This window comes from Balaenoptera physalus (assembly GCF_965194825.1).
Source record: "Balaenoptera physalus genome assembly, chromosome: 9".
Classification (NCBI taxonomy): Eukaryota; Metazoa; Chordata; class Mammalia; order Artiodactyla; family Balaenopteridae; genus Balaenoptera; species Balaenoptera physalus.
In genome coordinates this window covers 50,631,778-50,655,105 of record NC_138888.1, presented here as the reverse complement: position 1 = coordinate 50,655,105, position 23,328 = coordinate 50,631,778, and the positions used below count along the sequence as shown (strand labels likewise).

At 44.5% G+C, this 23,328-nt stretch overlaps 1 protein-coding gene across 1 annotated transcript in view; it reads left to right on the top strand.

Annotated features, from left to right (window-relative positions):
* Window positions 1–23,328, top strand: part of LOC309667344 (uncharacterized protein) — a 180,913-nt gene that overhangs the window by 149,859 nt on the left and 7,726 nt on the right. Inside the window, 14 exon segments of the mRNA XM_082475725.1 lie at window positions 3,841–3,966; window positions 3,970–3,990; window positions 4,577–4,630; window positions 5,276–5,443; window positions 7,336–7,431; window positions 7,433–7,492; window positions 7,739–7,870; window positions 8,437–8,511; window positions 8,515–8,589; window positions 10,090–10,299; window positions 12,079–12,292; window positions 18,145–18,188; window positions 18,191–20,189; window positions 22,475–22,522. Of these exon segments, the coding sequence (XP_082331851.1) occupies window positions 3,841–3,966; window positions 3,970–3,990; window positions 4,577–4,630; window positions 5,276–5,443; window positions 7,336–7,431; window positions 7,433–7,492; window positions 7,739–7,870; window positions 8,437–8,511; window positions 8,515–8,589; window positions 10,090–10,299; window positions 12,079–12,292; window positions 18,145–18,188; window positions 18,191–18,343 (1,428 nt within the window). The 3' untranslated portion in view covers window positions 18,344–20,189; window positions 22,475–22,522.

The following is a 23,328-nucleotide window of genomic DNA, read 5'->3' as shown; positions in this document are numbered from 1 at the left end:
AGGCTGGATCTCCAGAAGAATCCATGGGGCAATCTTGTGCTCTTCCACCCAGTGCCATCCAATACAGTTCAGGTTTAAGTGTTGGTGAAGGAATCAGCCCACTGGAGGGCACTGGGCCAACGGTCGTTACTCTGGTTCTTATGGAACCCAGGGGCCTGCCTTGGAGGGGAAGTTGGCAGATGAAGCCCCTTTGTGCTGCACTTTGACATCGAGCTGGCTTTTAGTGACCTAGGAAGGCAGGGGTGAGTTGTAGAACAGCTTCTGAGAAACAAATTGCTCTGAGAGCTCATAGGACTGTGCCAAAAGAAGCACATAGGCTGTAGTCCCACAACAGATGCTGCTCAGGTGGCTCCAATGCTGCTTCTGGGAGGGCAAGTACCATCTGCAGAAGCAAAGTTCACCTGGAGAGAGGGACTGCCGGGAACTGGGAGTCTCCCGGCACCTCTCTGTCACCTGTCAGTCACTGCTGCCTGTCTGCCCCACTCAGACATGGTCCACTTGCCCACTGCAGATGCTCTGGCAGAGCCCTTACTCCTCTCCCTGACTTCCCACTCACCCCCTCTATGCCATCACCTTGAGCTGATCTTTCAGCCCAGCCTCCTGAGGCCTCAGCAGAGCCACTGAGGGAAGGAAGCAACATGATTTCTCTGGCCTCTGGAGATGCTCAAGGGGAGTCCTGGCCATTCTCACCTCTTTGGTGTAACACAGACTCATCCAAGGCTTCCTCCTTGGCTGGTTAAAATAGCATGCTGGCTAAGAGAGGATGGCAGAGGGCCACGGTGGTTCAAGTCTGCATTTCTGTTTGTTTGGGATCCTATATCTGCAGTGGCTATGGAGGCATTAGTTTGAGAAGCGTTTGCCCTGTGGAGGCCCTGTTGGCATGCTCAAGTTTGGGCACTGCTGTCCAGGACAGAGAGGGGTGAGTCACTGTGGCTGACTCCAAGCACTGGGCCCGGCCCACCTGGATGAGGTCACCGGCCACACCTTGATGGCCCCAAATGTGGTCTCATGACTTCTCAAGGCTTCAGGCTTTCAACGCACTCAGTCTGGGAAGTGCTGTCTTTGTCAATACTAATTCACGTAGCCTTGGCCCTTTCACCATAAAGAAGTCAAGGTCCAGGGGGTGGAATCTTGGTGCCCTTTGTCTTGGTGTCAGCAGCTGACTCTGGCTGTCCTACTGCTCACTTTCCAGGACCAGGATGGATTGCCCTCACCCACCTCCTCTGAGGGAACCCCTTGAGGAGGCCCTGGAGAGTGAGGGTGGGAGGCTGAGCGCCTCCCCTGACTGCCTGGCTCCTGCTCATAAAACCCCCCATGAGCAGAAGTTTCATCTACTGTTTCCACTATGCACGTCTTGAGTGCATCCTGCCAAGCTGCTATAGTTGATAACCTTTACCAAAGCTTTACTATTTTGTAATTAGTATATACATTTTATTTAGACATACATTTTTATATATAATTATTTTAATTATATATACATTTTATGATTATATTAGAAAATAGAAATATGATGTATTAGAAAATACACTCATAATCTTACCCTCATTGATAGCCACTATTATTATTTTGGTGTCTTTCCTTCCAGATTTTATTTATAACTTTTAAAAATTCATGCACTTTTTTAACAAAATAAGATTATTCTATATGCCTTTTTGTTGTAGTGTACTTTTTTCACTAGACTATATGTTTTTTGGTTTTTTTTTTATACTTTTTTTTTTAATTAATTAATTAATTTTTTTATTTTTGGCTGTGTTGGGTCTTCGTTTCTGTGCGAGGGCTTTCTCTAGTTGCGGAGAGCGGGGGCCACTCTTCATCGCTGTGTGCGGGCCTCTCACTGTTGCGGCCTCTCTTGTTGCGGAGCACTGGCTCCAGACGCACAGGCTCAGTAGTTGTGGCTTACGGGCCCAGTTGCTCCGCGGCATGTGGGATCTTTCCAGACCAGGGCTCGAACCCGTGTCCCCTGCATTGGCAGGCAGATTCTCAACCACTGCGCCACCAGGGAAGCCCCCTAGACTATATGTTATGAACATGTTTCCTTGTCAATAGACATACATCCACAGCACAATTTTTGGTGGCTGTTTAGTGTTTCATCATATAGATGAATGAGACGGATTCAACCTGTTTTCCATTATTAAATACCTTAGATTGTTTCCATTTTTCTTTTCTATTGGAAGAGCTACTATAAAGAACATCTGTTAACATATATGTTTGTGTATAACTTTTATTATTCTCTAAAAATAAATTCCTGGAAGAGGAGTTACTGGATCAAAGAGCATGAATATTTTAAAATCCTTTCACAGCTACTGCTAGTCTGCCCTCCAAAATACTACACTGATTTCTCCTCCTGCCAGCAGTGGTGAGCAAGCCACTTTCCTCACTCCGTCAGTACTGGGTTTTTATCAGTTTGCCATCTCCGCTAGTTTGCCTCACCTGGCAAAGCGTGTCTGGGCCCTCTCTGGAGGTCAGTGGCACAGAGGTTGCACTGATAGGACAGTGTCACCAGGACAATCAAATCAGAGCCAGGGGAATCACCCCAGGCTGGAAGGAGAACCTAGTTTCTGCAGCAAACTTCCAGCGAGCCTAGAGCCGTCCAGACCCTGGAAGTGTCACAGCTAAAGCTCATCAAGTGAGCAGGCTGAATCTTGGAGTGGGCCCCATAAGACTGCCAGATACACACACAAACACACTCACTGATACACGCTGAGGGACACATACATATAGAGACCTATACAAACACTCACAGATAGAGACATACACAGAGAGGTACAGACACACAGAGAAACACACACGGACATGCATTTATGAATATAGACACACACACACAAATGCACACAGACACACTCGCTGATATAGACACACAGAGACACACAAGCACTCCCATGGACATGCAGGTCCTAGTCAGGTAGATCTGCCCTACCTTCCACATATTAGCTCCCATTTCTCTTGGAGTCTAAACCTATGTCTGCCTTGGAGAGGTGGACTTTTCCTCTGTTCCTTAATGACCACCTCTTCAAAAAGGGTGCCCAGCCGCCTAGAGAAAGGGAGGGAATGGGACTGCCTAGAGAGTGAGAACTGTGGCCCTTTGACCAAGGCAGGAAGTGCCCCTGTCAGATGCCGCACTTCAGAAGCCCCTCTGGCTCTGCTCCAGCCCCACGCTTCCCCACAGGAAATCCCCACGGCCAAGGGGACGTGCCCACTCCAAACCCTGGCCTTCCTTCTGGACCATGCTCCAGATACCTGGGCACTGGAATTCCTGGCCCTTCCCCAGATCATCCTCCCCAGAGAGAGAATGGGCCTCACCACCCGTGAGCACACCCTGGCCTGTGGGGTAGACAAGGCAGGGGTGTGGACAGCTGGGGTGTCTGCTTATATGCATGCAAGCCCCCCTCCCACCTGTGTGATGTGAGGTCAAAGGGAGGAAGCGAAGGGGGTCAAACTGTAAACTGTGGGCTGGGGACTAGCTCTCCCTGACCATATCTCAGCATAGAACTCAGAGTAGTCCAAGGATGATAAAAATCAAACCTGGCCTCCCGAGTCCCTTTGAAGGTCTGTTTTCCAAAGTAGGAGAATTAAACCTTTTCATTTTAATAGTTTGATTTATAACCTTTAAATATTTAGAACACTTAGACACGTGGAACGTGGGCCTCCATTTGTACTCTTGTCCCTGGCCCTGCAAATGTTAAGAGCAGACCTGAAAGAGAGACTTTCAAGGCTATAGAGCTGATGTTTTTCCATGGAGGAGACATGGAAGTGGGTCTGTGAGCCAAGGTAACATGTGCCATGAGCTCTGGTGTGGTGGGGCTGCCTGGGGGAGCTGCTGTGAATGATGCCCCTTTTCAGATCACTTTCAAGAAAGACCACCTCGAGGCCTGCCTCCTTTCCCTGGGTTGTGACATGATGGCCAGAGAACGCAGCAACTTCGAGAACTACTCCATGTGTTACAAGCATGTATTGGAGCATACTAGGTAGAAGCTCTGCCAGAAAAAGCAAGTATGTTCCCAGAGAGAAGTGCATTGAGGAAGGTGTGGGCAGGGAGGCCCAGGAATCACTCCAAAGAGGAAATAAAACGCGGTGCAGGGAGGTGTTCTTATGCAAGAATTGAGGGTAGATGGTCCTCTCCAAGGTTTTCTTCTCATTGGGTCATTTCCTTGGGCTCTGGTCTTCTCAGCTGGGAAGGTGATGGCCCCAGCAACACTGGGTTGTATGCTTTGGAGGGGTCTAGTGGGGAGTATAAGAGGTAAGCAGTAAGGCAGCTGGTCCCCAGGGGAAGACCCATAGCTGACCTTCCCACCCTCAGCAAGCACAAGGGACTTGGTGCTGTTCCTGGTTCAGCAAAGAAGCTAGGATCCTTGAATAAACTCTGTCTTTAGGGTGCACATCATGGGTCTCACTGATGAGACTTCCTTAAAATGAGATCCCGTCCTAAAGTGCAGTGGGGCAACAAGCACAGTCCTGGCTCCAGGTGGAGCCCGAGGATCTCAAAAAGAAGCACGAATAACACAGATAAGAGCTGTCTGGAGCGTGGTGCACTGAATAAATGTTTGAGTTTGGCTGTGCACTGCTTTCTCCTCTTTAGGAATTAGACATTATACGAAGAGGTCAGAGTCCACCTGAAGACAAGGCTGGTCAGGTAGGTCAGTTATTACTAAAAAAGTTCTCCATTTCTCAAATCCACAATCTCAGCAGTAGTCAGACATGGGACATCCTGGTGTCATTTTCTTGTGCCCCTTCCTATAGAAATCCCATCAATGACTGGTCCACTGCAGAGACATCCAAGGAATGTGCCTGTACTTTTTTAGCAATGAGGGCTTTTTTTTTTCCTTAGTTTTTTTGGTGACTTTTGTTATTTTTTATTGCTTTGTTTTTTCTTTTTGTTGTTTTTTTTGGGGGGGGTGTGTTTGTTTTCTTTTGAGGCCAATGTGCCTTCTGAGGAGGTGGTATATAGGCTAAGGTGTCATGGGGAGGCCAGTTTGGAAATGGAAGCCAAGATAGTTGAAGTATTTTCTCCAAAGTACTTAAGTAGCATCTCTTCTGGGTTCATTCATTCAGCAGCCATTTATCGAGCACCTACTATGTGTCTGGAACTGTTCTGGGACCCTTAAGCCAACTTTAGCTTCTTCTGCCCATACTTGCACAACACGATATTCACCTTCTTCATTAAGTTCAAAGTAGAATACCAATTCAACGTTGATATATTGATACAAAGGACTCTTTTTGCAGTGGCCATTTGGAATTCCTGAATTATTTTCCATTAAAAAAAAATTTCTGCTACTAGATTGCAGAGCTCAGTCACAATGTGATCATGGAAGTCACTGCTCTGAGAGCTCGACTCACGGATTTGGAGGAGGAGACTCTGAATCTCAAAAAGCAAATTCGAAAAGAAGTCCAAGAAGAATATGAAGCATTAGTTCAAGCTTTGTTTGTGACATGTTTGCACATCACAGTAAGTGACCTGGGTCGGATGTCTGGGCAGTCCTGTGGGGACCCGGGTGTACCTGACCCCCGCGGCGGCTGTACAGAGAGATCAATAACAGAGTGGGCTTTGTGACAACAAGAGATTGTTAGGCCCACGAATTCTCCAGCTCCAGGCTTTCACTGCAGAGAGTGAGTCAGCAATGAGTGGTCATTATTTTCCCAAAAGAGACACTGAATTTTAAATAAGTTAGATATTTGCAGTTTTCCTCACTCTACTGCCGTGTTGCCATCTGATTGCTGTTGAGGGAAGGGGGGGTTTCTTCTCCAAAACCCCAACAGTTTATGTCACTGTTTTGTCTATTGAATGACCATCCAAAACAGGAGAGCACAGTGCCCTGGGCCAGGCCAAACCCCAGTGTAGGTAGCAACAGCCACCACCTGGAAGCTCACTGGGCAGATTCAGAATCTGAATCAGCTTTCAGAGATTTTACAGCCTTCAAAATGCCCACCAGCCTTTCTCTCACATCTGGTGTGAGGGAGCTGCTGACCTGTCAGTAAAGGTCCACCCAGAAGAGGAGTGAGGGGGTTCCCATGTGCCCACAGCACTGTGGAAGCCTGTCACTGTCTTATGATGTCTGAGCAGCTGTAAGATGGAGACCCATGCCTAAAATGGGCTATTGTGGAGCCTGGTCCCCCAGTCCTACAAGTGAGAATTTCAGTACAAACCTACCACCCCCAAGTCCATGGCTTCCCCCAAACCTGCCCCCTTCTCTGCTATTAGATGTTCCCCAGAGCCAGCCCCAATTGGGTCCTTCCCTTACTCCCTTCCCCCAGAGGATTCCAGGGTGGTCCCTGGAGTTGGTCCATTGAGAGGAGTTTCCACTGATGCTCTGCCTTGGTCTGGTTATTCCAGAGAGGACTGGACCTTTCTCCTTACTGTGAAGTGTCCACAAAACACAAATGCTTACAAATATTAAGGTATCCAAACCAACATGCATTGGGCCTGGTGCTGCAGGAGAGAGATGAGCAGACAGTGAAATCTAGAATTTACTAAGCCATCTTCCGGGTGTGAAATTGTTGAAAAATTTCTTAGGTTCTTTTTAGCTTCTGCCAGATTCCTAGACAAAAAGGAAATTCTCCACTTCTCTCAGGCTCAGTTAGTTCCACAAGCCCCTGAAGGTAGGGAATTGCTGTTTTACCCCAGGGTCCCAAGAAGATGGTGAAGCTTTTGCTGTGTGGCCAGTATCCAGGCTTCCTGCTGTGGCTTCCCGGCACTAACCTCCTGTTTCCTCTCCCGGGAAGTGGTTCAGAGGTGAAAGGATATCCCACAGTCACCCCTCACCCAAGGATGCTGGGTCTCCAAGTTGTACTTACCAATGAGCAAGCTATTTCACCATAAGCTGTTAGCCATAGCCATTCAGAACGGGCTGTTTCACAATGAGATTTCTGTTGGAGCCTAAAGAGGAAGGCAGCCAGCTTGATTCCTTCCTCTAATTTATCTATTTTTAACGGAGTTCCTTGTTAGTGGCTCATGGACAGTGTCTTACCTGGTCAGGTTCTGCTGAGCCAACCTGATGGCAAAAATCCCTAGGTTCAAATTCCCAAGTAACCCTTTGTGTATGTGGGGGGGTGGGGCTGGGGGGCGGTTTGGTTTTCCACCTGTGACCTCCCATTCTTCTACCTGCTCAGCTTGTCTTGGTGTCTGACAACCACAGGCTCTGAGATGTGCAGGTGATGAAGCCCTGCGGGTTGAAGACAACACTAAAGGGGCCACTAGTGAGGCTTCCAAACAATACCTGATGGAGTAATTGTCTGGGTGGATGTTGTTTTGATGTGATATCATTTCTGAAAGTTGGGTTTTAGGGGGCAAAGTGACTCTTCCTCAATTGACCTTCCTGAACTTGAGCCTGCAATTTGCAGGAGAAGCTGGATGAGCATCAGCTTAATTTGATCCAGAAAGTGTGTGAGCTCATCGGTGAAGTAAGAACAGAAGGGATTGACAATACGAAAGAAAGGCCTAAAGAAGAAATGGGGCTCCGCCAGACCTGACGAAGAAATGAAAGAAAATCCAGCCATAGTATGTGATCTCACTTTGAGTGGGGTATCAGCATTTCATCCTAGCGTCTGACCCCGCTGCTCACTCTGTTTGCATTCCTGTCCTGTTTCCCTGAGAAATCCTTGTGTCAGGCATTTAAAAAGGGCACTGGGTCTCACTGCACAATTGTCTCATCTTCTGGAAGGCATGTTTCTGATGTCAGGATTCATGTCCTTCCTGAGAAAAGTGCTGGGGGCAGCCTTTTCTGAAAGTGAGCCTTCTAAGCAGGAGCAGCTGCTGGCCTTGGAGCAGGACAACTGCAGCCTGGCCGCCCTGGTGCGCAAAATGAGGAGCCTGGGCCACTGGAGGCTGGCGGTGCAGCAGGTGCACTTCCGGGGCCAGCTGAGCAGGGCTGAGAAGGTGAGAGCGCTGGGGGAGGGAGGCCCGGCCCAGCAGGGGGAGGGGGTGGCACTGGCCTCCTCGGCTGCAGCTGCTGTGCTGGTGTCAGGTAGCAAGTTTTCCTGGGAACAGGCAATATCAGAGCCTGGGAGAAATAGGAAAGAGCCGGAAGCAAATGGCAAAGAAGCAAATGAAAGAACAGATCAGAGAGTTTAGCACAAGGGAAGGGAAAAGATGGAGCTGGCAAGCTTTGTCAAAACACTGCAAATCCTTGAGTTTCAGGCATGATTATCTGAGGGAAATGAAGTAACAATAAGTGGAAAATCTGCTTTAAGGAAAATTGAAACCAAAGCACATATCAATAGCGGTTTGGAAACATTTACTTACTGTTTCCGAAAGTCTTTATTTACTCTGATCTGTCACACTATTCTTAATTGAAATCAAGGAAGCAGTGGCCAGCAGGAGCTCTGTTCTACCAGAAATTTTAAAGAACGATGGATGATGAAGTGGTTTAGAGACTGCTTGGGAAGCTGAAAATACAGAAAGGAAACTTATATCCTACCTTACTGTGTTTGGGATGTTCACAGGAAGCTATGCAAAGTAAAAGAGAGTGTTTGAACATCAAACTAATGGCAGAACAAGAAGTGGTTTTATTTTGTCAATAGCTATTGGCTCTAAGGCAGGCCCTGGCCAGGGCTCAGGCAGACAACGTGAGGATATGCAAGCAGCAGGAGAGCCAGGTGTCTGAGCTCAGAACCCCTCTTCCTCCCTCTCTTTGAACACGCTCTGGCGACCAGACGTGGCACTGAGTTGCCTGTAGCAGTGACCAGAGGAACACAGTGTGAAGCCAAGCAGACGGCACTACCGGTGAAAGATGGCCCGGACCCTGGCTTCCCTTCTGCCTTCTTTCCAGCCCAGAAACCAGGGGCAGTGGCCAAAAGGCTTTTGTTCTTATTCATATTTGGCTAAGATGGTGAAATATAGCTCATAAGTAAGAGTGTTCTGTGTGTTTCTCTGAGGATCTTTTTACCCAGAGGGCATCTTGGGGTCTGGGTCTCTGCCTCTAACACATTCCTTTCACGCTCCAAGCATGTTTTCCATGAGTGTGGCCCAGCCATCAGCATTATGCCCCAAGCAGAGAGTCTTGGTTCCTTTCCTGATGACCCACACTGTCTTTTTTTTTTTTTTTTAATTTATTTTTGGCTGTGTTGGGTCTTCGTTTCTGTGCAAGGGCTTTCTCTAGTTGCGGCAAGCGGGGGCCACTCTTCATCGCGGTGCGCGGGCCTCTCACTATCGCGGCCTCTCGTTGCAGAGCACAGGCTCCAGACGCACAGGCTCAGTAGTTGTGGCTCACGGGCCCAGTTGTTCCGCGGCATGTGGGATCTTCCCAGACCAGGGCTCGAACCCGTGTCCCCTGCATTGGCAGGCAGATTCTCAACCACTGCGCCACCAGGGAAGCCCAACACACTTAAGTCTTAATTTCAGAAATTACTGCTGCTCTATAGGGACTGGCACCAAAATAAAGGCTTTTTAAGTCTAAGCTCTTAATAACCGTGCCAACCCTCTGAGCATGAATGAAACAGAGACCCTAGGTTTAGAGAGAGAACAGCTGAGTTTAAATAACAGCCTGGGAAAGCTGGGCATATTTTAAAACATAATATAGAATTTGTTCCTTTTGGACCCTAATTCCTCCATTATTGTGTGCCAGTGAGTTATGATGTATAATTATATAAAGTCACCCTACAAATATTAATCATCATTATTAATATTATAATTAAGGATCGACCTTCTAGTGACTGTTGATTAGAAAAATTTCAGAACAGAACCAATTATTACTACTCTTTTCCTTTTCCAACCATCTGGAATCTGGCTTCCCCAGGGCTATTTTGGAAGTCAAAACAGAGACAAGATTAGCACCTTGCTTCCCCACTCACTGTACGTATTGCATCACCCTGTCTCTCCAGGTTCAGCCCTTCCATTGCTATTGCGTGATAAAGGCGCAGTGACAGGGCAAATGTAGTTTGTGGTAGATATGACTATTTGGTCTTGCTACTGGCTGGCACAGGACAGGATAGAGCAGCTGGGCTGTGGTACCCTGAGCCCAAGAATACTTCACACAGTTCTGCCCCTGGGCGCTAATGGAGGGGACAGTTGTGTTGGCCAACCTCTCATCCCCTGCCCTCTGCTGAGAAGAAAGACTCTGTGCCTTTCTTGTTTCCTTTGGCCTTTTCCTGCCATAGGCGCAATTGCTGAAAGAATTAGAACACAGAGTGACCCAGGAAGCTCTCCACCAGCAGCAGCTGGATTTAATGAAAACCTCCAGCATGGAGAAGCTTTTGGAGGATGTGGAGCAAAAGGAACAGCACCTGCAGCTCCTTACTGAAGAAGCCAAGAGGGCTTCTAAACTGGGCCAGCTCCAGCAGAAGAAAATTCAGAGAGAACTCCGACCGGTAACTCCAGTGAGAGGTAGTAAATCAGGGTGTACCAGCCACAGCTGTTTCATTCTTCCCCTATCTTTTCCATGCCTCCACAGCGGTGTTCCTCACCTTTGTCACTCCCAGGAACAGCAGGGAAATGGAAATATCTATACCTGGGTGATTGTTCAGGCTGCTTGTGACGAAAGATGATGGCTTGACGGCCATGAGGCCCAGAATCTTGGCATCTTTGTAAGCCACTTGAAAAACATATTTCTACCTGGCTCTGATCTTTGAACTAGGAGGGATCTTTTGGAAAATCCCGACGAGTAATCTGGAAAAGCAGCAAGTATTATGGAAGCTATTATAAGGGAATTTTATTCATGGTGTTTCTGGAACTGCAGAAATAAAAAAGGAAAGGCAAAGTGGTTTCCAGACCCAATATGTTCTTCTTAAATATACCCCACAGCAAAAAAAAAAAAAAAAAAAAAAAAAAGGAGGAAATTATATAGTGTACATGCGGACTATTGCAAGTCCCAACAAAGGAGACCACAGAATGAAATTCAACACAAAGGGAAAAAAAAAACAAAAAAAACCCCCAGCACCTTCTGGGGTAGGTGCTTCACACATATTCATTGAGTGTATAAGTCAGTTAATTCACCAGAGATATTAGGAAACAGAAATCAGAAGTTTAAATTAAATGATTGGCCAAGTGTTTCAAGTGCTCAAGGAGATCAGTAAGGAGAATTTTACAAAAATAAATGACAAAAAAAGGATAAAAAATGTATCCTCTCACAGTTCAGGAGGCCAGAGTTGAAATCAAGGTGTGGGTCCCTCCAGGAGGCTCTGGCAGGACCTGTTCCATGGCTCTCCTAGCTGCTGGGGGCTGCCTGCCGTCCCCCGCGTCCCTCCGCGTGCAGCTACAGCTCTCCAGTCCTGGCCGCCTTCCCTCTGTCTGTCTCTCTCTCTGTGTTTGTACTTGCTTCATTTTTTGTAAGGTCATCAACATTGGATTTAGGGCCCACCCTGTAATCCAGTATGACTTCATCTTAACTTAATCACATCTACAAAGACTCTATTTCTAAATAAAGTCACATTTTGAGGTTCCAGGTGGACACTTTGTGGGGGACAGTATTCACCTCATTACACTATTACTTATTTTTACAATTAAAAACAATTAGGAGATGATAAAAATAAATTAAAAAAGAAAAAATGCCTGTGATCTATGCAGATGAGGCATGCTTTGGACCTAGCGACTCTCTGGCCAGGGGACTCTGGGTAAGGGGTGCAAGGGAGAGCAAACACAAAGTTAGCCTCTGGTTGTGGGCGTTGTGTCAGGCCTGGAGACAGTGCTCAGAGCATTCCCTGCACATGATGAGTTGAACTCAGCATAGGGATCTGGGAGAGAGATCATGTCTTTGCTTGAAGCCATCCAGGGGCTCCCACAGGTTCTTGGGGTAGATGCATGGCTTGGCCTACAAGGTGAACTGGTTCCTCCCCCCTCCCCACTTCCCCTCTAATAAAATAAACATAAAAGATATGACTTTTGTGAGTAAACTTCTGGCTATTATAAGGTAATAAAGGGTTCCAAGGGCTGCCTCTGTCCCTCTCTGATTAAGTTCTTGGCCTTCCTGGAGCTCCTGATTTTCAGAAGGCTGAGTTCAGCCTGACCAGGATTTCATGAAGACTTGTATTCCTGGGGTAGCCTGGGACCCACACTCTCCCTAGGAATCCCCCCTAACCCACCCCTCACAGTGAACTGACGAAAGTGTGCACCAAGAAGCATCTCTGCTTCCCAAGCACTTTTCCCCTCAGATGAGAAGCCGGCTTGCCCACGAGCGTAGCGTGGAGCTGGACGCTTTCCAGTGGGTGGAAGAGCTACAAAGTCAGCTTAATGACACTGAGAGATCCTCCGCCCAGAGGAGCTCACCAGGCGGTAAGGATACCCTTTCCGTCTCTAAACTCTCAGGGTCCAGGGTCGGGATTGAAGGAGGGCCCCAGGGACTAACGATAACAAACAGCGGTTATTGAGTGGGTGCTCTGTGTTTGTTGAATGAATGAATAAACCTTCATCCTCGATTGCAGTCCGAACTTTCTCCTTCAGTCCACTTTGGAGTACTGATGGGCTATACTAAAAAGTTTCAATCATAAAAACTGGTTCCAGTTGAAATGTGCCACCTAAAGAACATTGTGTAGTTCACTAGAGTTTGAAGCATCTTAACACCTTGGTCCTATAGAGGAGCAGAATTTGCCACCCTTATGTGTCTCTTTGGCATATTGTTTTAAGCTGGTTATTTTTGAGAAAAAGCAGACATCGGAAAGAAGTTGCCCTTTTGTAAAACATGTTTACGGTTGTAAGGGTGTTTCCCTCTTCAGTACGAGGAAGAGGAGGATGACCAAATCTCTAGAAATTTATCTATGGAAAAGACAAATCTGTGTAACAGTCTTACCCTTGTTTATTGTGCTTTTCCTGGTAACCTCCCATAGCTGACTTTCCCCCATCCTCATTATCCTCTTCTGTCTTTAGCTGAGGATGGTATTTAAGTTGAGAGCTTCAGTAACGTTGGCAAGTAACTCAGTTTTCCTCAGTCTCTCCCGTGTATACATGTTATTAAACTTTTGTCTGATTTTCTCCTGTTAATCAATCTCATGTCAATTCAATTCTTAGACCAGCCAGAAGAACCTAGAAGGGTAGAGGAAAATTTCTTCCTCCCCGATAGGATGTTAATGACCACATTTCTCAGATGTTATTCATAAAGTACATCATGATTCTTGGGTCCTAGGGGCTTGAGGAGTATTATGGAAATGGCAATCAAAACAGCACTCTGGACAATGCAGCTAGCAAATAGCAATGGAACAGAGGCCAGACCCCGGGATGTCTCTAAACTAACTTCTTCCCCTATAAGATGAGGACTAAATAAATTCCAAGTTCTCTTCTACATCTATCAAAAATATTACCCAGTCAGTAGCCACGATCAGCCTATTGTTAAGCTCAGCCAAGCTCCTCCTTTCTGTTCCATAGCATAGCTGGTGGTTGAGGGTATGGACTTCGGGATAAGAGAGCCAAGGTTCAAATCCTTCCTCTGTCACTACTAGCTGTGTGACCTTGGACAGGTTAATTCACCTCTCTGAAAAATACCCACCTCAAAGGTGTATTCTGAGGACTCTATGAAACCATGTGTGTCTGCCACAGAGTGTAGTAGCACTAGGTCATTGTGCAAATGTTGGCTATTACACTTTCATATATGTGTGTCCTCCTTTATGTGTTTCCTTTTGGCTACTTACAGTGTGAATGATGTAAGAAAACAGTCTGTCAGAAGCAGAAAGATTATTTTCAAAGGTCAAGATAGTCTGGGTTTTCTAAGAACAAGGCTGGGCTTGTTGGTAAAGCCCAAGGGTGCTCCTGCCTGCCGGTGCCTGCTGCCTGGGCACTGACTGCAGGGCTGGCGTCGCCCACCCCAGCCCAGGTCCAGAGAGGAAGCATATCAAGAGCGCCCAAGGGCCCTATTTTGACCACCCACCCTGAGTGGTTCTGTACCTTGCACTCTCCTCTCCACTCTCCCTGGGGTTTTCTGTTTCTCCCTTTCCCCTTTGCCTCCAGCCCAGCCAAGCATCTTTTAAATTCCTTTCTGAGTTAACATGTCCTCTCAAACTGCCATCTGTGTCCTCTAAGACCTGCACATTTACAGAGAAGGACCAGAGTGGGGCAGGAGGCAGGTGGGGAGAACCCTAATTCCCAGGATTGGGGACACGGCAGGAGTAAAAGAGAAGCCTCTCTTTCAGGAAGCAGAGGTAGAAGTTACTCCCAAGTCTCAGCCCCCATCTGTCCCCTTCTGCAGCGACGGGAGGCGGTTTGCTTAGGACTTTCTACATGTTGTCTACTGAAGAAAAATGCACAACCTAAAAGCTGCAAGTTAAGTTTTATTTGGGGAGCTTACTAAGGACTGTAGCCCAGGAGACAGCCTCTCAGATAGCTCTGAGGAACTGCTCTGAAGAGGTAGAGAAGGATCCAGGATATAGAGGAGTTTTGCTGAAAAACAAACCATGTAGTTGAACATCATAAGATTACTGCTAATCACAAAAAAAACAAGTTAATGATTTTCGTGCTTTTCTATGTATGGGAAGATGCAAGAGTCTGGGCTCACTGAAATTATTCCCTAGATATGCATCTTAACCATCTAGGGCCAGCTTCCAGAGCACAGAATGTTTCCTGTTTTTCTCCATCCTAAATTCCCCTCAGGGCACACTGAGGGGCGTAGGACTGCAGTAGCTGATGGCTTGATGGCAGGCAACATTCTTCATTTACTGGAATGGCAGGCAACATTCTTCATTTACTGGAATGGCAGGCAACATTCCCTTTCCACAGTGTAGATTCATCAGAGGTCATACCTGTCTAAATTTAGTACCAAGCACTGCAAGAGGAGAGCCAGATATCACCTATACTATTGGTGCTAAAAGGTAAAAGTCAGCCATTACCACTCCTTTCTCAGATGTCTAGCCAGAAGCGTGAGGTGACCCAGGTCTGTCTCCTTTCTGTAGAGGTGGTCACAGCAGCCTCCCTGCCTCCCAGCAGAAGCAGAATTAAGGGGCAAGTTCTCTTTACTTAGCATTAACATGGATTCCCCTTAGGATCTTGTAACTCCTGAGAAATTACAATTTGTTCTAGTGCAGTTACTCTCAAAATGCTTAAGGAAAAAAATGAAATCAACTGGCTCACAAAACTGAAATGCTCAGAGATGGATTGGCTTAAGCTGGCTTGATGAAGGTTCGTTTTTATTTTTTGAATTTTTATTGATTTACAATGTTGTGTTAGTTTTCTGGTGTACAGCAAGTTCATTCATATATATATATATACATATGTGTATATATATATATATACACATATGTGTATATATATATACATATGTGTATATATATACATATATATACATATGTGTATATATATATATTCTTTTTCATATTCTTTTGCATTAGTTTATTACAAGATATTGAATCTTGTTCCCTGTGCTATACAGTAGGACTTCGTTGTTTATCTATTTTTTTTTATAAATTTATTTATTAATTTATTAACTTTTTGGCTGCGGTGGGTCTTCGTTGCTGTGTGCGGACTTTCTCTAGTTGCGGTGAGCGGGGGTTACTCTTGGTTGCGGTGCGTGGGCTTCTTATCGCGGTGGCTTCTCTTGTTGCGGAGCACGGGCCCTAGGCTCACGGGCTTCAGTAGTTGCAGCACACAGGCTCAGTAGTTGTGGCTTGTGGGCTCTAGAGTGCAGGCTCAGTACTTGTGGCACACGGACTTAGTTGCTCCGTGGCATGTGGGATCTTCCCGGACCAGGGCTCGAACCCGTGTCTCCTGCATTGGCAGGCGGATTCTTAACCACTGTGCCACCAGGGAAGTCCGTTTATCTATTTTATATACAGTAGTTAGTATCTACTAATCTCAAACTCCTAATTTACCCCTTCCCCCCAACCTTTCCCCTTTGGTAACCAGAAATTTGTTTTCTACAACTGTGGGTCTATTTCTGGTTTGTAAAGAAGTTCATTTGTATCATATTTTAGATTCCATATATAAGTGATATCATATTTGTCTTTCTCTGTCTGACTTACTTCACTTAGTATGACAATCTCTAGGTCCATCCACGTTGCTGCAAATGGCTTTATTTCATCCTTTTTTAATAACTGAGTAGTATTTCATTGTGTGTGTGTGTGTGTATATATATATATATATATATATATATATATATATATATATATAATCTCACATCTTCTTTATCCATTCATCTGTTGATGGACATTTAGGTTGCTTCCATGTGTTCTCTATTGTAAATAGTGCTGCTATGAACGTTGGGGTGCATGTGTCTTTTCAAATTATAGTTTTCTCTGGATATATGCCCAGGAGTGGGATTGCTGGATCATATGGCAACTATTTTTTAGCTTTTTAAGGATCTTCCATACTGTTTTCCATACTGGCTGTACCAATTTACATTCCTACCAACAGTGTAGGAGGGCTCCCTTTTCTCCACACGCTCTCCAGCATTTATTATTTGTAGACTTTTTGATGGTGGCCATTCTGACTGGTGTGAGGTGATACCTCACTGTAGTTTTGATTTGCATTTTTCTAATAATTGGCCATGTTGAGTATCTTTTCATGTGCCTGCTGGCCATCTGTACATCTTCTTTGGAGAAATGTCTATTTAAGTCTTCTGCCCACTTTTTGATTGGGTTGGTTTTTTGTTATTGAGTTGTATGAGCTGTTTGTACATTTTGGAAATTAAGCCCTTGTCAATCACATCGTTTACAAATATTTTCTCCCAGTCTGTAGGTTGTCTTTTTGTTTTGTTTATGGTTTCCTTTGCTGTGCAAAAGCTTAAAGTTTGATTAGGTCCCATTTGTTTATTTTTGCTTTTATTTCTATTGCCTTGGGAGTCTGACCTAAGAAAACATTGCTGCAATTTATGTCAGAGAATGTTTGGCTATGTTCTCTTCTAGGAGTTTTATGGTGTCATGTCTTATACTTAAGTCTTTAAGCCGTTTTGAGTTTATTTTTGTGTATAGTGTGAGGGAGTGTTCTAATAACTTCACTGATTTACATGTAGCTGCCCAGCTCTCCCACCACTTGCTGAAAAGACTGTCTTTTCTCCATTGTATATTCTTGCCTCCTTTGTCAAAGATTAATTGATCATAGATGTGTGGGTTTATCTCTGGGCTCTCTATTCCATTCCATTGATCCATATGGGCGCGATCAAGGTTTGAACTATTTCTTGAGGACTGATTTCTCTCTGCATCTCTGGGCCCTGAGCAGGCTGGGACCAGGCGGGAAGTGGAGCCCTTGGGAAGCAAGATGGCTGCCACCCCTGTAGCTTCCGTCCTCTGTTCAAGCTCGCATGGCAAGAGTGGGGTGTGGAGAGGGGACAGTTAAAAAGAATCGAGCTCTGACTGGGCTGACTCAGGTCATGTGACCAATTTTGAACAAATCACTGAAGCCAGAGACTGAGATGCCTGGTGGGCTTAGGCCCGGCTCACATGTTCTCCCCTGGAGCCAAGGGTAGGGTCAGCTCACTCTCTCCTCCTCTTCACAGCAGGTATTTTATCTTACTTTATTTCACTTATTTTTAATTGAAGTATAGTTGATTTACAGTATCATATTAGATTCAGGTGTACAACATAGTGATTCAATATGTTTATAGATTATATTCTATTTAAAGTTATTATAATGCAGCAACTATTTTAAATCTTCCTGGTCCCTTCAGACTTTCAGACACTGTCCTCCTCCCCTATCAGATGGGAACTCCCTCTACTTCTTGTCCCCAGCCTACCTACATCTATACTCAGCTGCTTCTCCTTCCCTCCTGTGAAAATGGAAAAGGTCCCCCCTTTCTTCCTTGGGACAATTGCTGTGAACAGCATCCCATGGGCTTCTGTCTTCTCAGGGGCCTTGAGCTAATCTTTATCTGCTTCCTCTCTACACACTCATATTTCCCACACATCTATCCTTCTGATCTTGTAACCAACAATGACTTGTTGAGCATGTATGTGCCATCATCATAAAATCCACCATAAAATAAAATTAACATCTGACCAGTTGAGCCAGAAACCTGAGAGCTATTCTTCCTCACTCTGTAAATCTAATTAATTACTAAGTCCTTTTAATGTAAGTATCTCAGTCTGTCCACTTCTACCCACAGGTCCAAGTAACCCATCATCTCTTTCTCTTTCACTTGGTCATGGACCCTCAGGCAAAAGACTCCATCCAAGTTTTGACATCTTCACTCAAAACTGATGAAGCTGGATCAGAGGCCCATTTTAAGCTCTAAAATTTTATGAATTAAATCTAGGCCTGTACATTGTAACCAGAGATACAATTTAACATTTTTCACATTATAGGCCTTATATCCCAGGCTCACTACTCCCTAAGTTCTGCTTCCACATCATCCAGAGACACCCAGCAACACCTTTTAAAAAGACTCACCTCATGGGCAGTAAAATAACAAGAAGGATTCAAAGGCCAAAGACTGTAAGTAATGATAAATTTGATTATGTATATGAAACAATGAAAAATGTAAATATGAAATTATGGATTTAGGGTCACTTCAAACTTACATTAAAAAAATTGTGTATCAGGACCTTATCTTAGTGGTTGGGTCTTAGAAAATAAAATTCTGGATTTCTCACAAAGGGAATTTGTCCATGAATTGTTGCTGAATCAGTGTGTTTATGCGGAAAGGAGGGTCTAGGGCTTCCTACTCTGCCATCTTGATGACATCACTCCTCAGTAATAAAATTCTGATGTTGAAACAATTAAGTCCAAAAGCACTTACTCAATTACAATTCAGTAAATGGGTATGAAAGTCAGTACCAACACCTTGCTGTGTTCTGTCTCTGAATTTTTTTTTTGATCATCTACAATAATTAACTAGCAGCATCAGAGCCTTTATCTGAGTTCCTTGGCAGAGCAGAAATAAAGAATTTCAGAAGTCATCTTAAAACACGTGAGAAATCTACCCTCCAAAGAAATTCTTGGAATACAGATTAGTTTGAAGTATAGCACATATTTGAAGAATTTTTTTTTAATATTTCAGCTCTTAGCTTATGTAAAACACCATTTGCATCCTCTTCCACTGCCCTCTCTGTACTACTTTAATAAGTATTACACTCTTTGCTCCACTGTTTTTCAGAATCCCCTCCAGAGGTTTATATATCTAATCAACACATTTAAGAATTCCTCCCCTCTTACCTTGAGAAAAATTAAGAGGAAAAAATATAATCATTTTGTCAGAGAAAATATGCCATCCTAAGGCCTCTTTTGAAGCTGATGGTCTAGTTAGTGGACCAAAAGTTTGTTGCAGTATTTCTAGGCACACAGTTAAGGCGAGACACACAGAGAGGGAAGAAGCAGGTCAGGAACATACCCAATTGAGATCCTTGACCAAGTAGGGCCACATTATCAATGCCCACCTTTTGCTTGACCCACCAATCTCTGTGCAGTCATCTTTCAGCAAAAGGTGAAGTTCTACCATATGTCTATTTGTTTCTGCAAAGCCCTTTCCAAAAGGAAGCAACATTCTGTTGATTTGTATGGGACCACAAGGGCTTTTAAGATTCACTCCATCCCCATTTCACTCCCCAAAGCAAATGTTCCTGCAGTGGGGCAGGTTGCTGATCACAACTCTTATGGTTGCGAAAGCTGCTAAGTAGCTTAAGTACATTAGTGGACATCCACTAGGTTTTAGAGATTTACAAGGGTGATGGTCTAAGACTAATTGTTGGCCACATTACCCTACTAAATAAACTCTAATAAATAAGGAAGTGTCTTGTGGGCCCATTGGCTTGCGTACAGTATAGAGACCCCAAGCAAAAAGGCTGAGGTCCAGGAAAGCCCCAAAATTAGTTGGGGCCTCTTCAAATCTATCTAAGGTCTGACTTCTTAAATAAGGCCTATGAGACAAGTCAGATAAATACAGATTGAGAGGAGTTTATACATGGCTGAGATATAAGAACACCAATGATTTTCTTTTAAAAAGTAGCACTGCACTAACACAAATGATAAAATATTAAAGAATTTATTGATTACTCCAAATATGGAATATCTTTCCTTCCTTAGCTGGAAAAGGCTTTCCATTGATGGATTCATTCCTGACCCTTTATAACAAGAGGCAAAATATGTACAAGAAGGCACACTAAATGGCCTAACCCAGACTGAACCAATGACCTTGGTCTCATTAACAGTGACTTGTAATGATGCTATAACAAGAATTATTCACCATCTTTTTTAAAGGCTCCAGTATCTACTTAATATTTATATTGCAGGTACCTATTAAACACAAGAAAAGAATTGACCATGTCTTCCTACCCAATGTGGCAGAAAATGTTCAACTTTCAGCTTTTCAAGTTAAGATGGCTCCATCCAGAATCCCATTCAGACCTGACTGGTAATCATATATCCTTTTTCCAAGTTTTATTTCTATGAGCATTTGAATGAATAAAAATGATTCTAAATTCCATTAAGCCTTTTATCTAAATTTTACTATCTGTATTGTGAAGATAGCATGGAAGGACTGAGATGACTACATGTTGTTGTCCCAGACGAAGTAGGGTTTGGCCCTAAATTTTAAAACATAAGAGCTGATTTGCGTTTCTACAACCTAGGCCTTGCCTCTGGTCAACGAGCAGCCTCTTAATATGGGTTCTAGAGTTACTGATTAGGTGAGAGAGCCAGGAGAGAGGGCATTGCTACCAGACAGTATTTACTAACAAGTGAAAAACCAGGACAGAGATTAATCCAAAGAAACGTCAAAGCACTTATTTCTGCTTGTTTCACTTAAGAACACCATTCTCTATTAACAGTCTTTTTATTCTTCCTATAAATGGCAAGACCCTCTTCAGACTTTTGTGAAGTCCTAATCCAAGTCTTTTTGTCCAGACAGGAAATTTTATCTTGGGTAAAGGAATAAATAAATAGATGAATGGAACAGAAGAGACAAGAGAAACATATTTACATACATAAATTTATATATGATACATGTAGCTTTTCAAATTAAGGAAGAGGTTGGGTCTATTTGAATTAGATTAAATCATCACCTTACACTATACACAATGAATGCCAAATGGATTAAATATCTACATGCACACACACATGCATATGCACAGACATACAAACTTATTTCTGAAATAGGACATAAAAAACAAAAGGAAGATTGATGACTTTGACATCAAAACTAAAAATTCAACATGATATGACCAGGTATGATACCACTTACGATTTATGACCTCTCAGCTCCAAATTCATCCTTCACTGTCTTCTGTGAAATAATGAATCTGGACCCTGTAAACATTTCTTCTTTGCTACCTGGCAAGATGTTAAGCTTTGTCAGTAGAGGGTGCTGGAGGGACCCTGGAGAAGGAAGAAGGGTTTCTCTTCCAGGTTCTGGGGTCCTCCTCTAGGCAGGCTCCTGAAGTATGCATGGCTTCTGCAGCACCAGGTTCCTGTAGCACATACAGCTTCTGCAATGCCCAACTCCAGTGGTGCATGCAATTCCCTGGTGGAGTGCCACTGGCATGGCACCTCCTATGAAGGGGCTTCTCCTGCCCCAGCACCCCTTTGGATGCTTCACAGACTCAGTGAACTTCTCTGCCATTCAGCCTTGGCCACACCCTCTCCCATGAGGTCTGGATGTCAGCCCAGGAGGGTAGTGGCGGCTCCCTGTATCTGATATTCCTATATTCTTTAGAACTCTCTTTATTGCTTACCAGCCAATCCTCCCATTACTTCAATCCCTTGTTAAATAATTCTTTATATTAAACTTTCCCTGTTTGATTTCCATGTGATTTCTGCCACCTAAATGGCCCACGACCAATATAGAACTGATACCGGTAACGGAGTGGTCCTAGGAGACAGACCCACAAAGATGGGATTTGGGGATTTGTTTGGTTACATCCTTGGGCTTGAACACAATGCCGAACTCCTTGCTAAGGGGAAATGGAAGCCTGTGTGTAATCCTTTGCATGCAGTGGAATGGCAATTAACCAAGCTACCACCTGTCGTAGACTGTGATGAAGTACCTGCTGAAGCACTACCTTGGGAACCTAAAGTGCTCCTACATTGACTCTCATGGCAGTAATGATGACCATAAAGACTGTGGTGTGGGATGGAGTTTTGTGTTTTTTTTTAATTTATTTATTTATTTTTGGCTGTGTTGGGTCTTCATTTCTGTGCAAGGGCTTTCTCTAGTTGTGGCAAGCGGGGGCCACTCTTCATCGCGGTGCGCGGGCCTCTCACTGTCGCGGCCTCTCTTGTTGCGGAGCACAGGCTCCAGACGCGCAGGCTCAGTAGTTGTGGCTCACGGGCCTAGTTGCTCTGAGGCATGTGGGATCTTCCCAGACCAGGGCTCGAACCCGTGTCCCCTGCATTAGCAGGCAGATTCTCAACCACTGCGCCACCAGGGAAGCCCCCAGGATGGAGTTTTTTTAATGCACTTCAGCACTTAGGGAAGAAAATGACAAGCTCAGGTCCTTTAATTCCCAGCTCAAATCATGGCCCTGAGAACCAGAGAGCTTCGATAGTAGCCTTTTAAAATCTATTTCTTGTAGTTAGGAGGATAATACTGCTAAAAGTCAAGTACAAATTTTAATTGTGCAAAATGCTAAATTACAAAGACAGTTGGATTTACAATCCTGTTGTTTCTCACTGCTGTTGAAATGGGCTCTCTCATTTCAGTGGTGATGATGCACTTCCAGAGCAGCAGAAGCCAACTGCCAAGACAAGGTGGGACATCTATCATAAAGGGCAGCAGGGACATATGAGTAGTCAAAATGCCTTGGCACACAGAGATCTTTGGTGGTTGATGCATCTCCATGAATGAAATCCTATGGGCAGCCAACTATTGATAGAATATTGCTTGATCTACACAGGAAAAACTCTGGTAGCCAAAACCTGACTTGAGTAGGCACAATGAAGAGTTACAGCCTCTCATCCAGATTCCAGACCTAAGTCAATTCACAGACCAGGGCCCCTTAACTACAGGAGGTTAGATCCCCTTGAAGGTACATACCATAAATCTTCCTCCATTTTCCTAGGGATCTATAATTATTTGCTAGAGTGACTGTTCATGAGAGGGAAAAAAAAAAATGTAGACCATTTGGCATTTACTAGGTACTACCTCTAAATTAATTCTACCTCTACATTAATTCTAATTCCTGGGAGCCCAAAACACCACTATGGCTCACCAGTCAAAATGAGGCTTACAGTGAGGTGATAGAAGCTTAGCTCAGGTCCAAATTACAGTAGACCCAGTTGGTCCAGTGTGGTTATTTCCCTACTTCCTGAATGTATATAATTGGAATAGACATAATTAGCAACTGAAAGGATTCGAATATTGTTCTCTGACCCATTAGTTAAAGGCTCATTATTGTAGGAAGGGATAATGAAAAGCCCCTGGAACTTCCCCTTTCTATCAAGAAACTAGAAGCAGTAACTGGGGAAATTGCAGAGATTAATGCCATCATCAAAGACTTGAAAGTGAGGGTGGTGATACCTTTAACATCACCACTTAACACACCACTTTGGCCTGT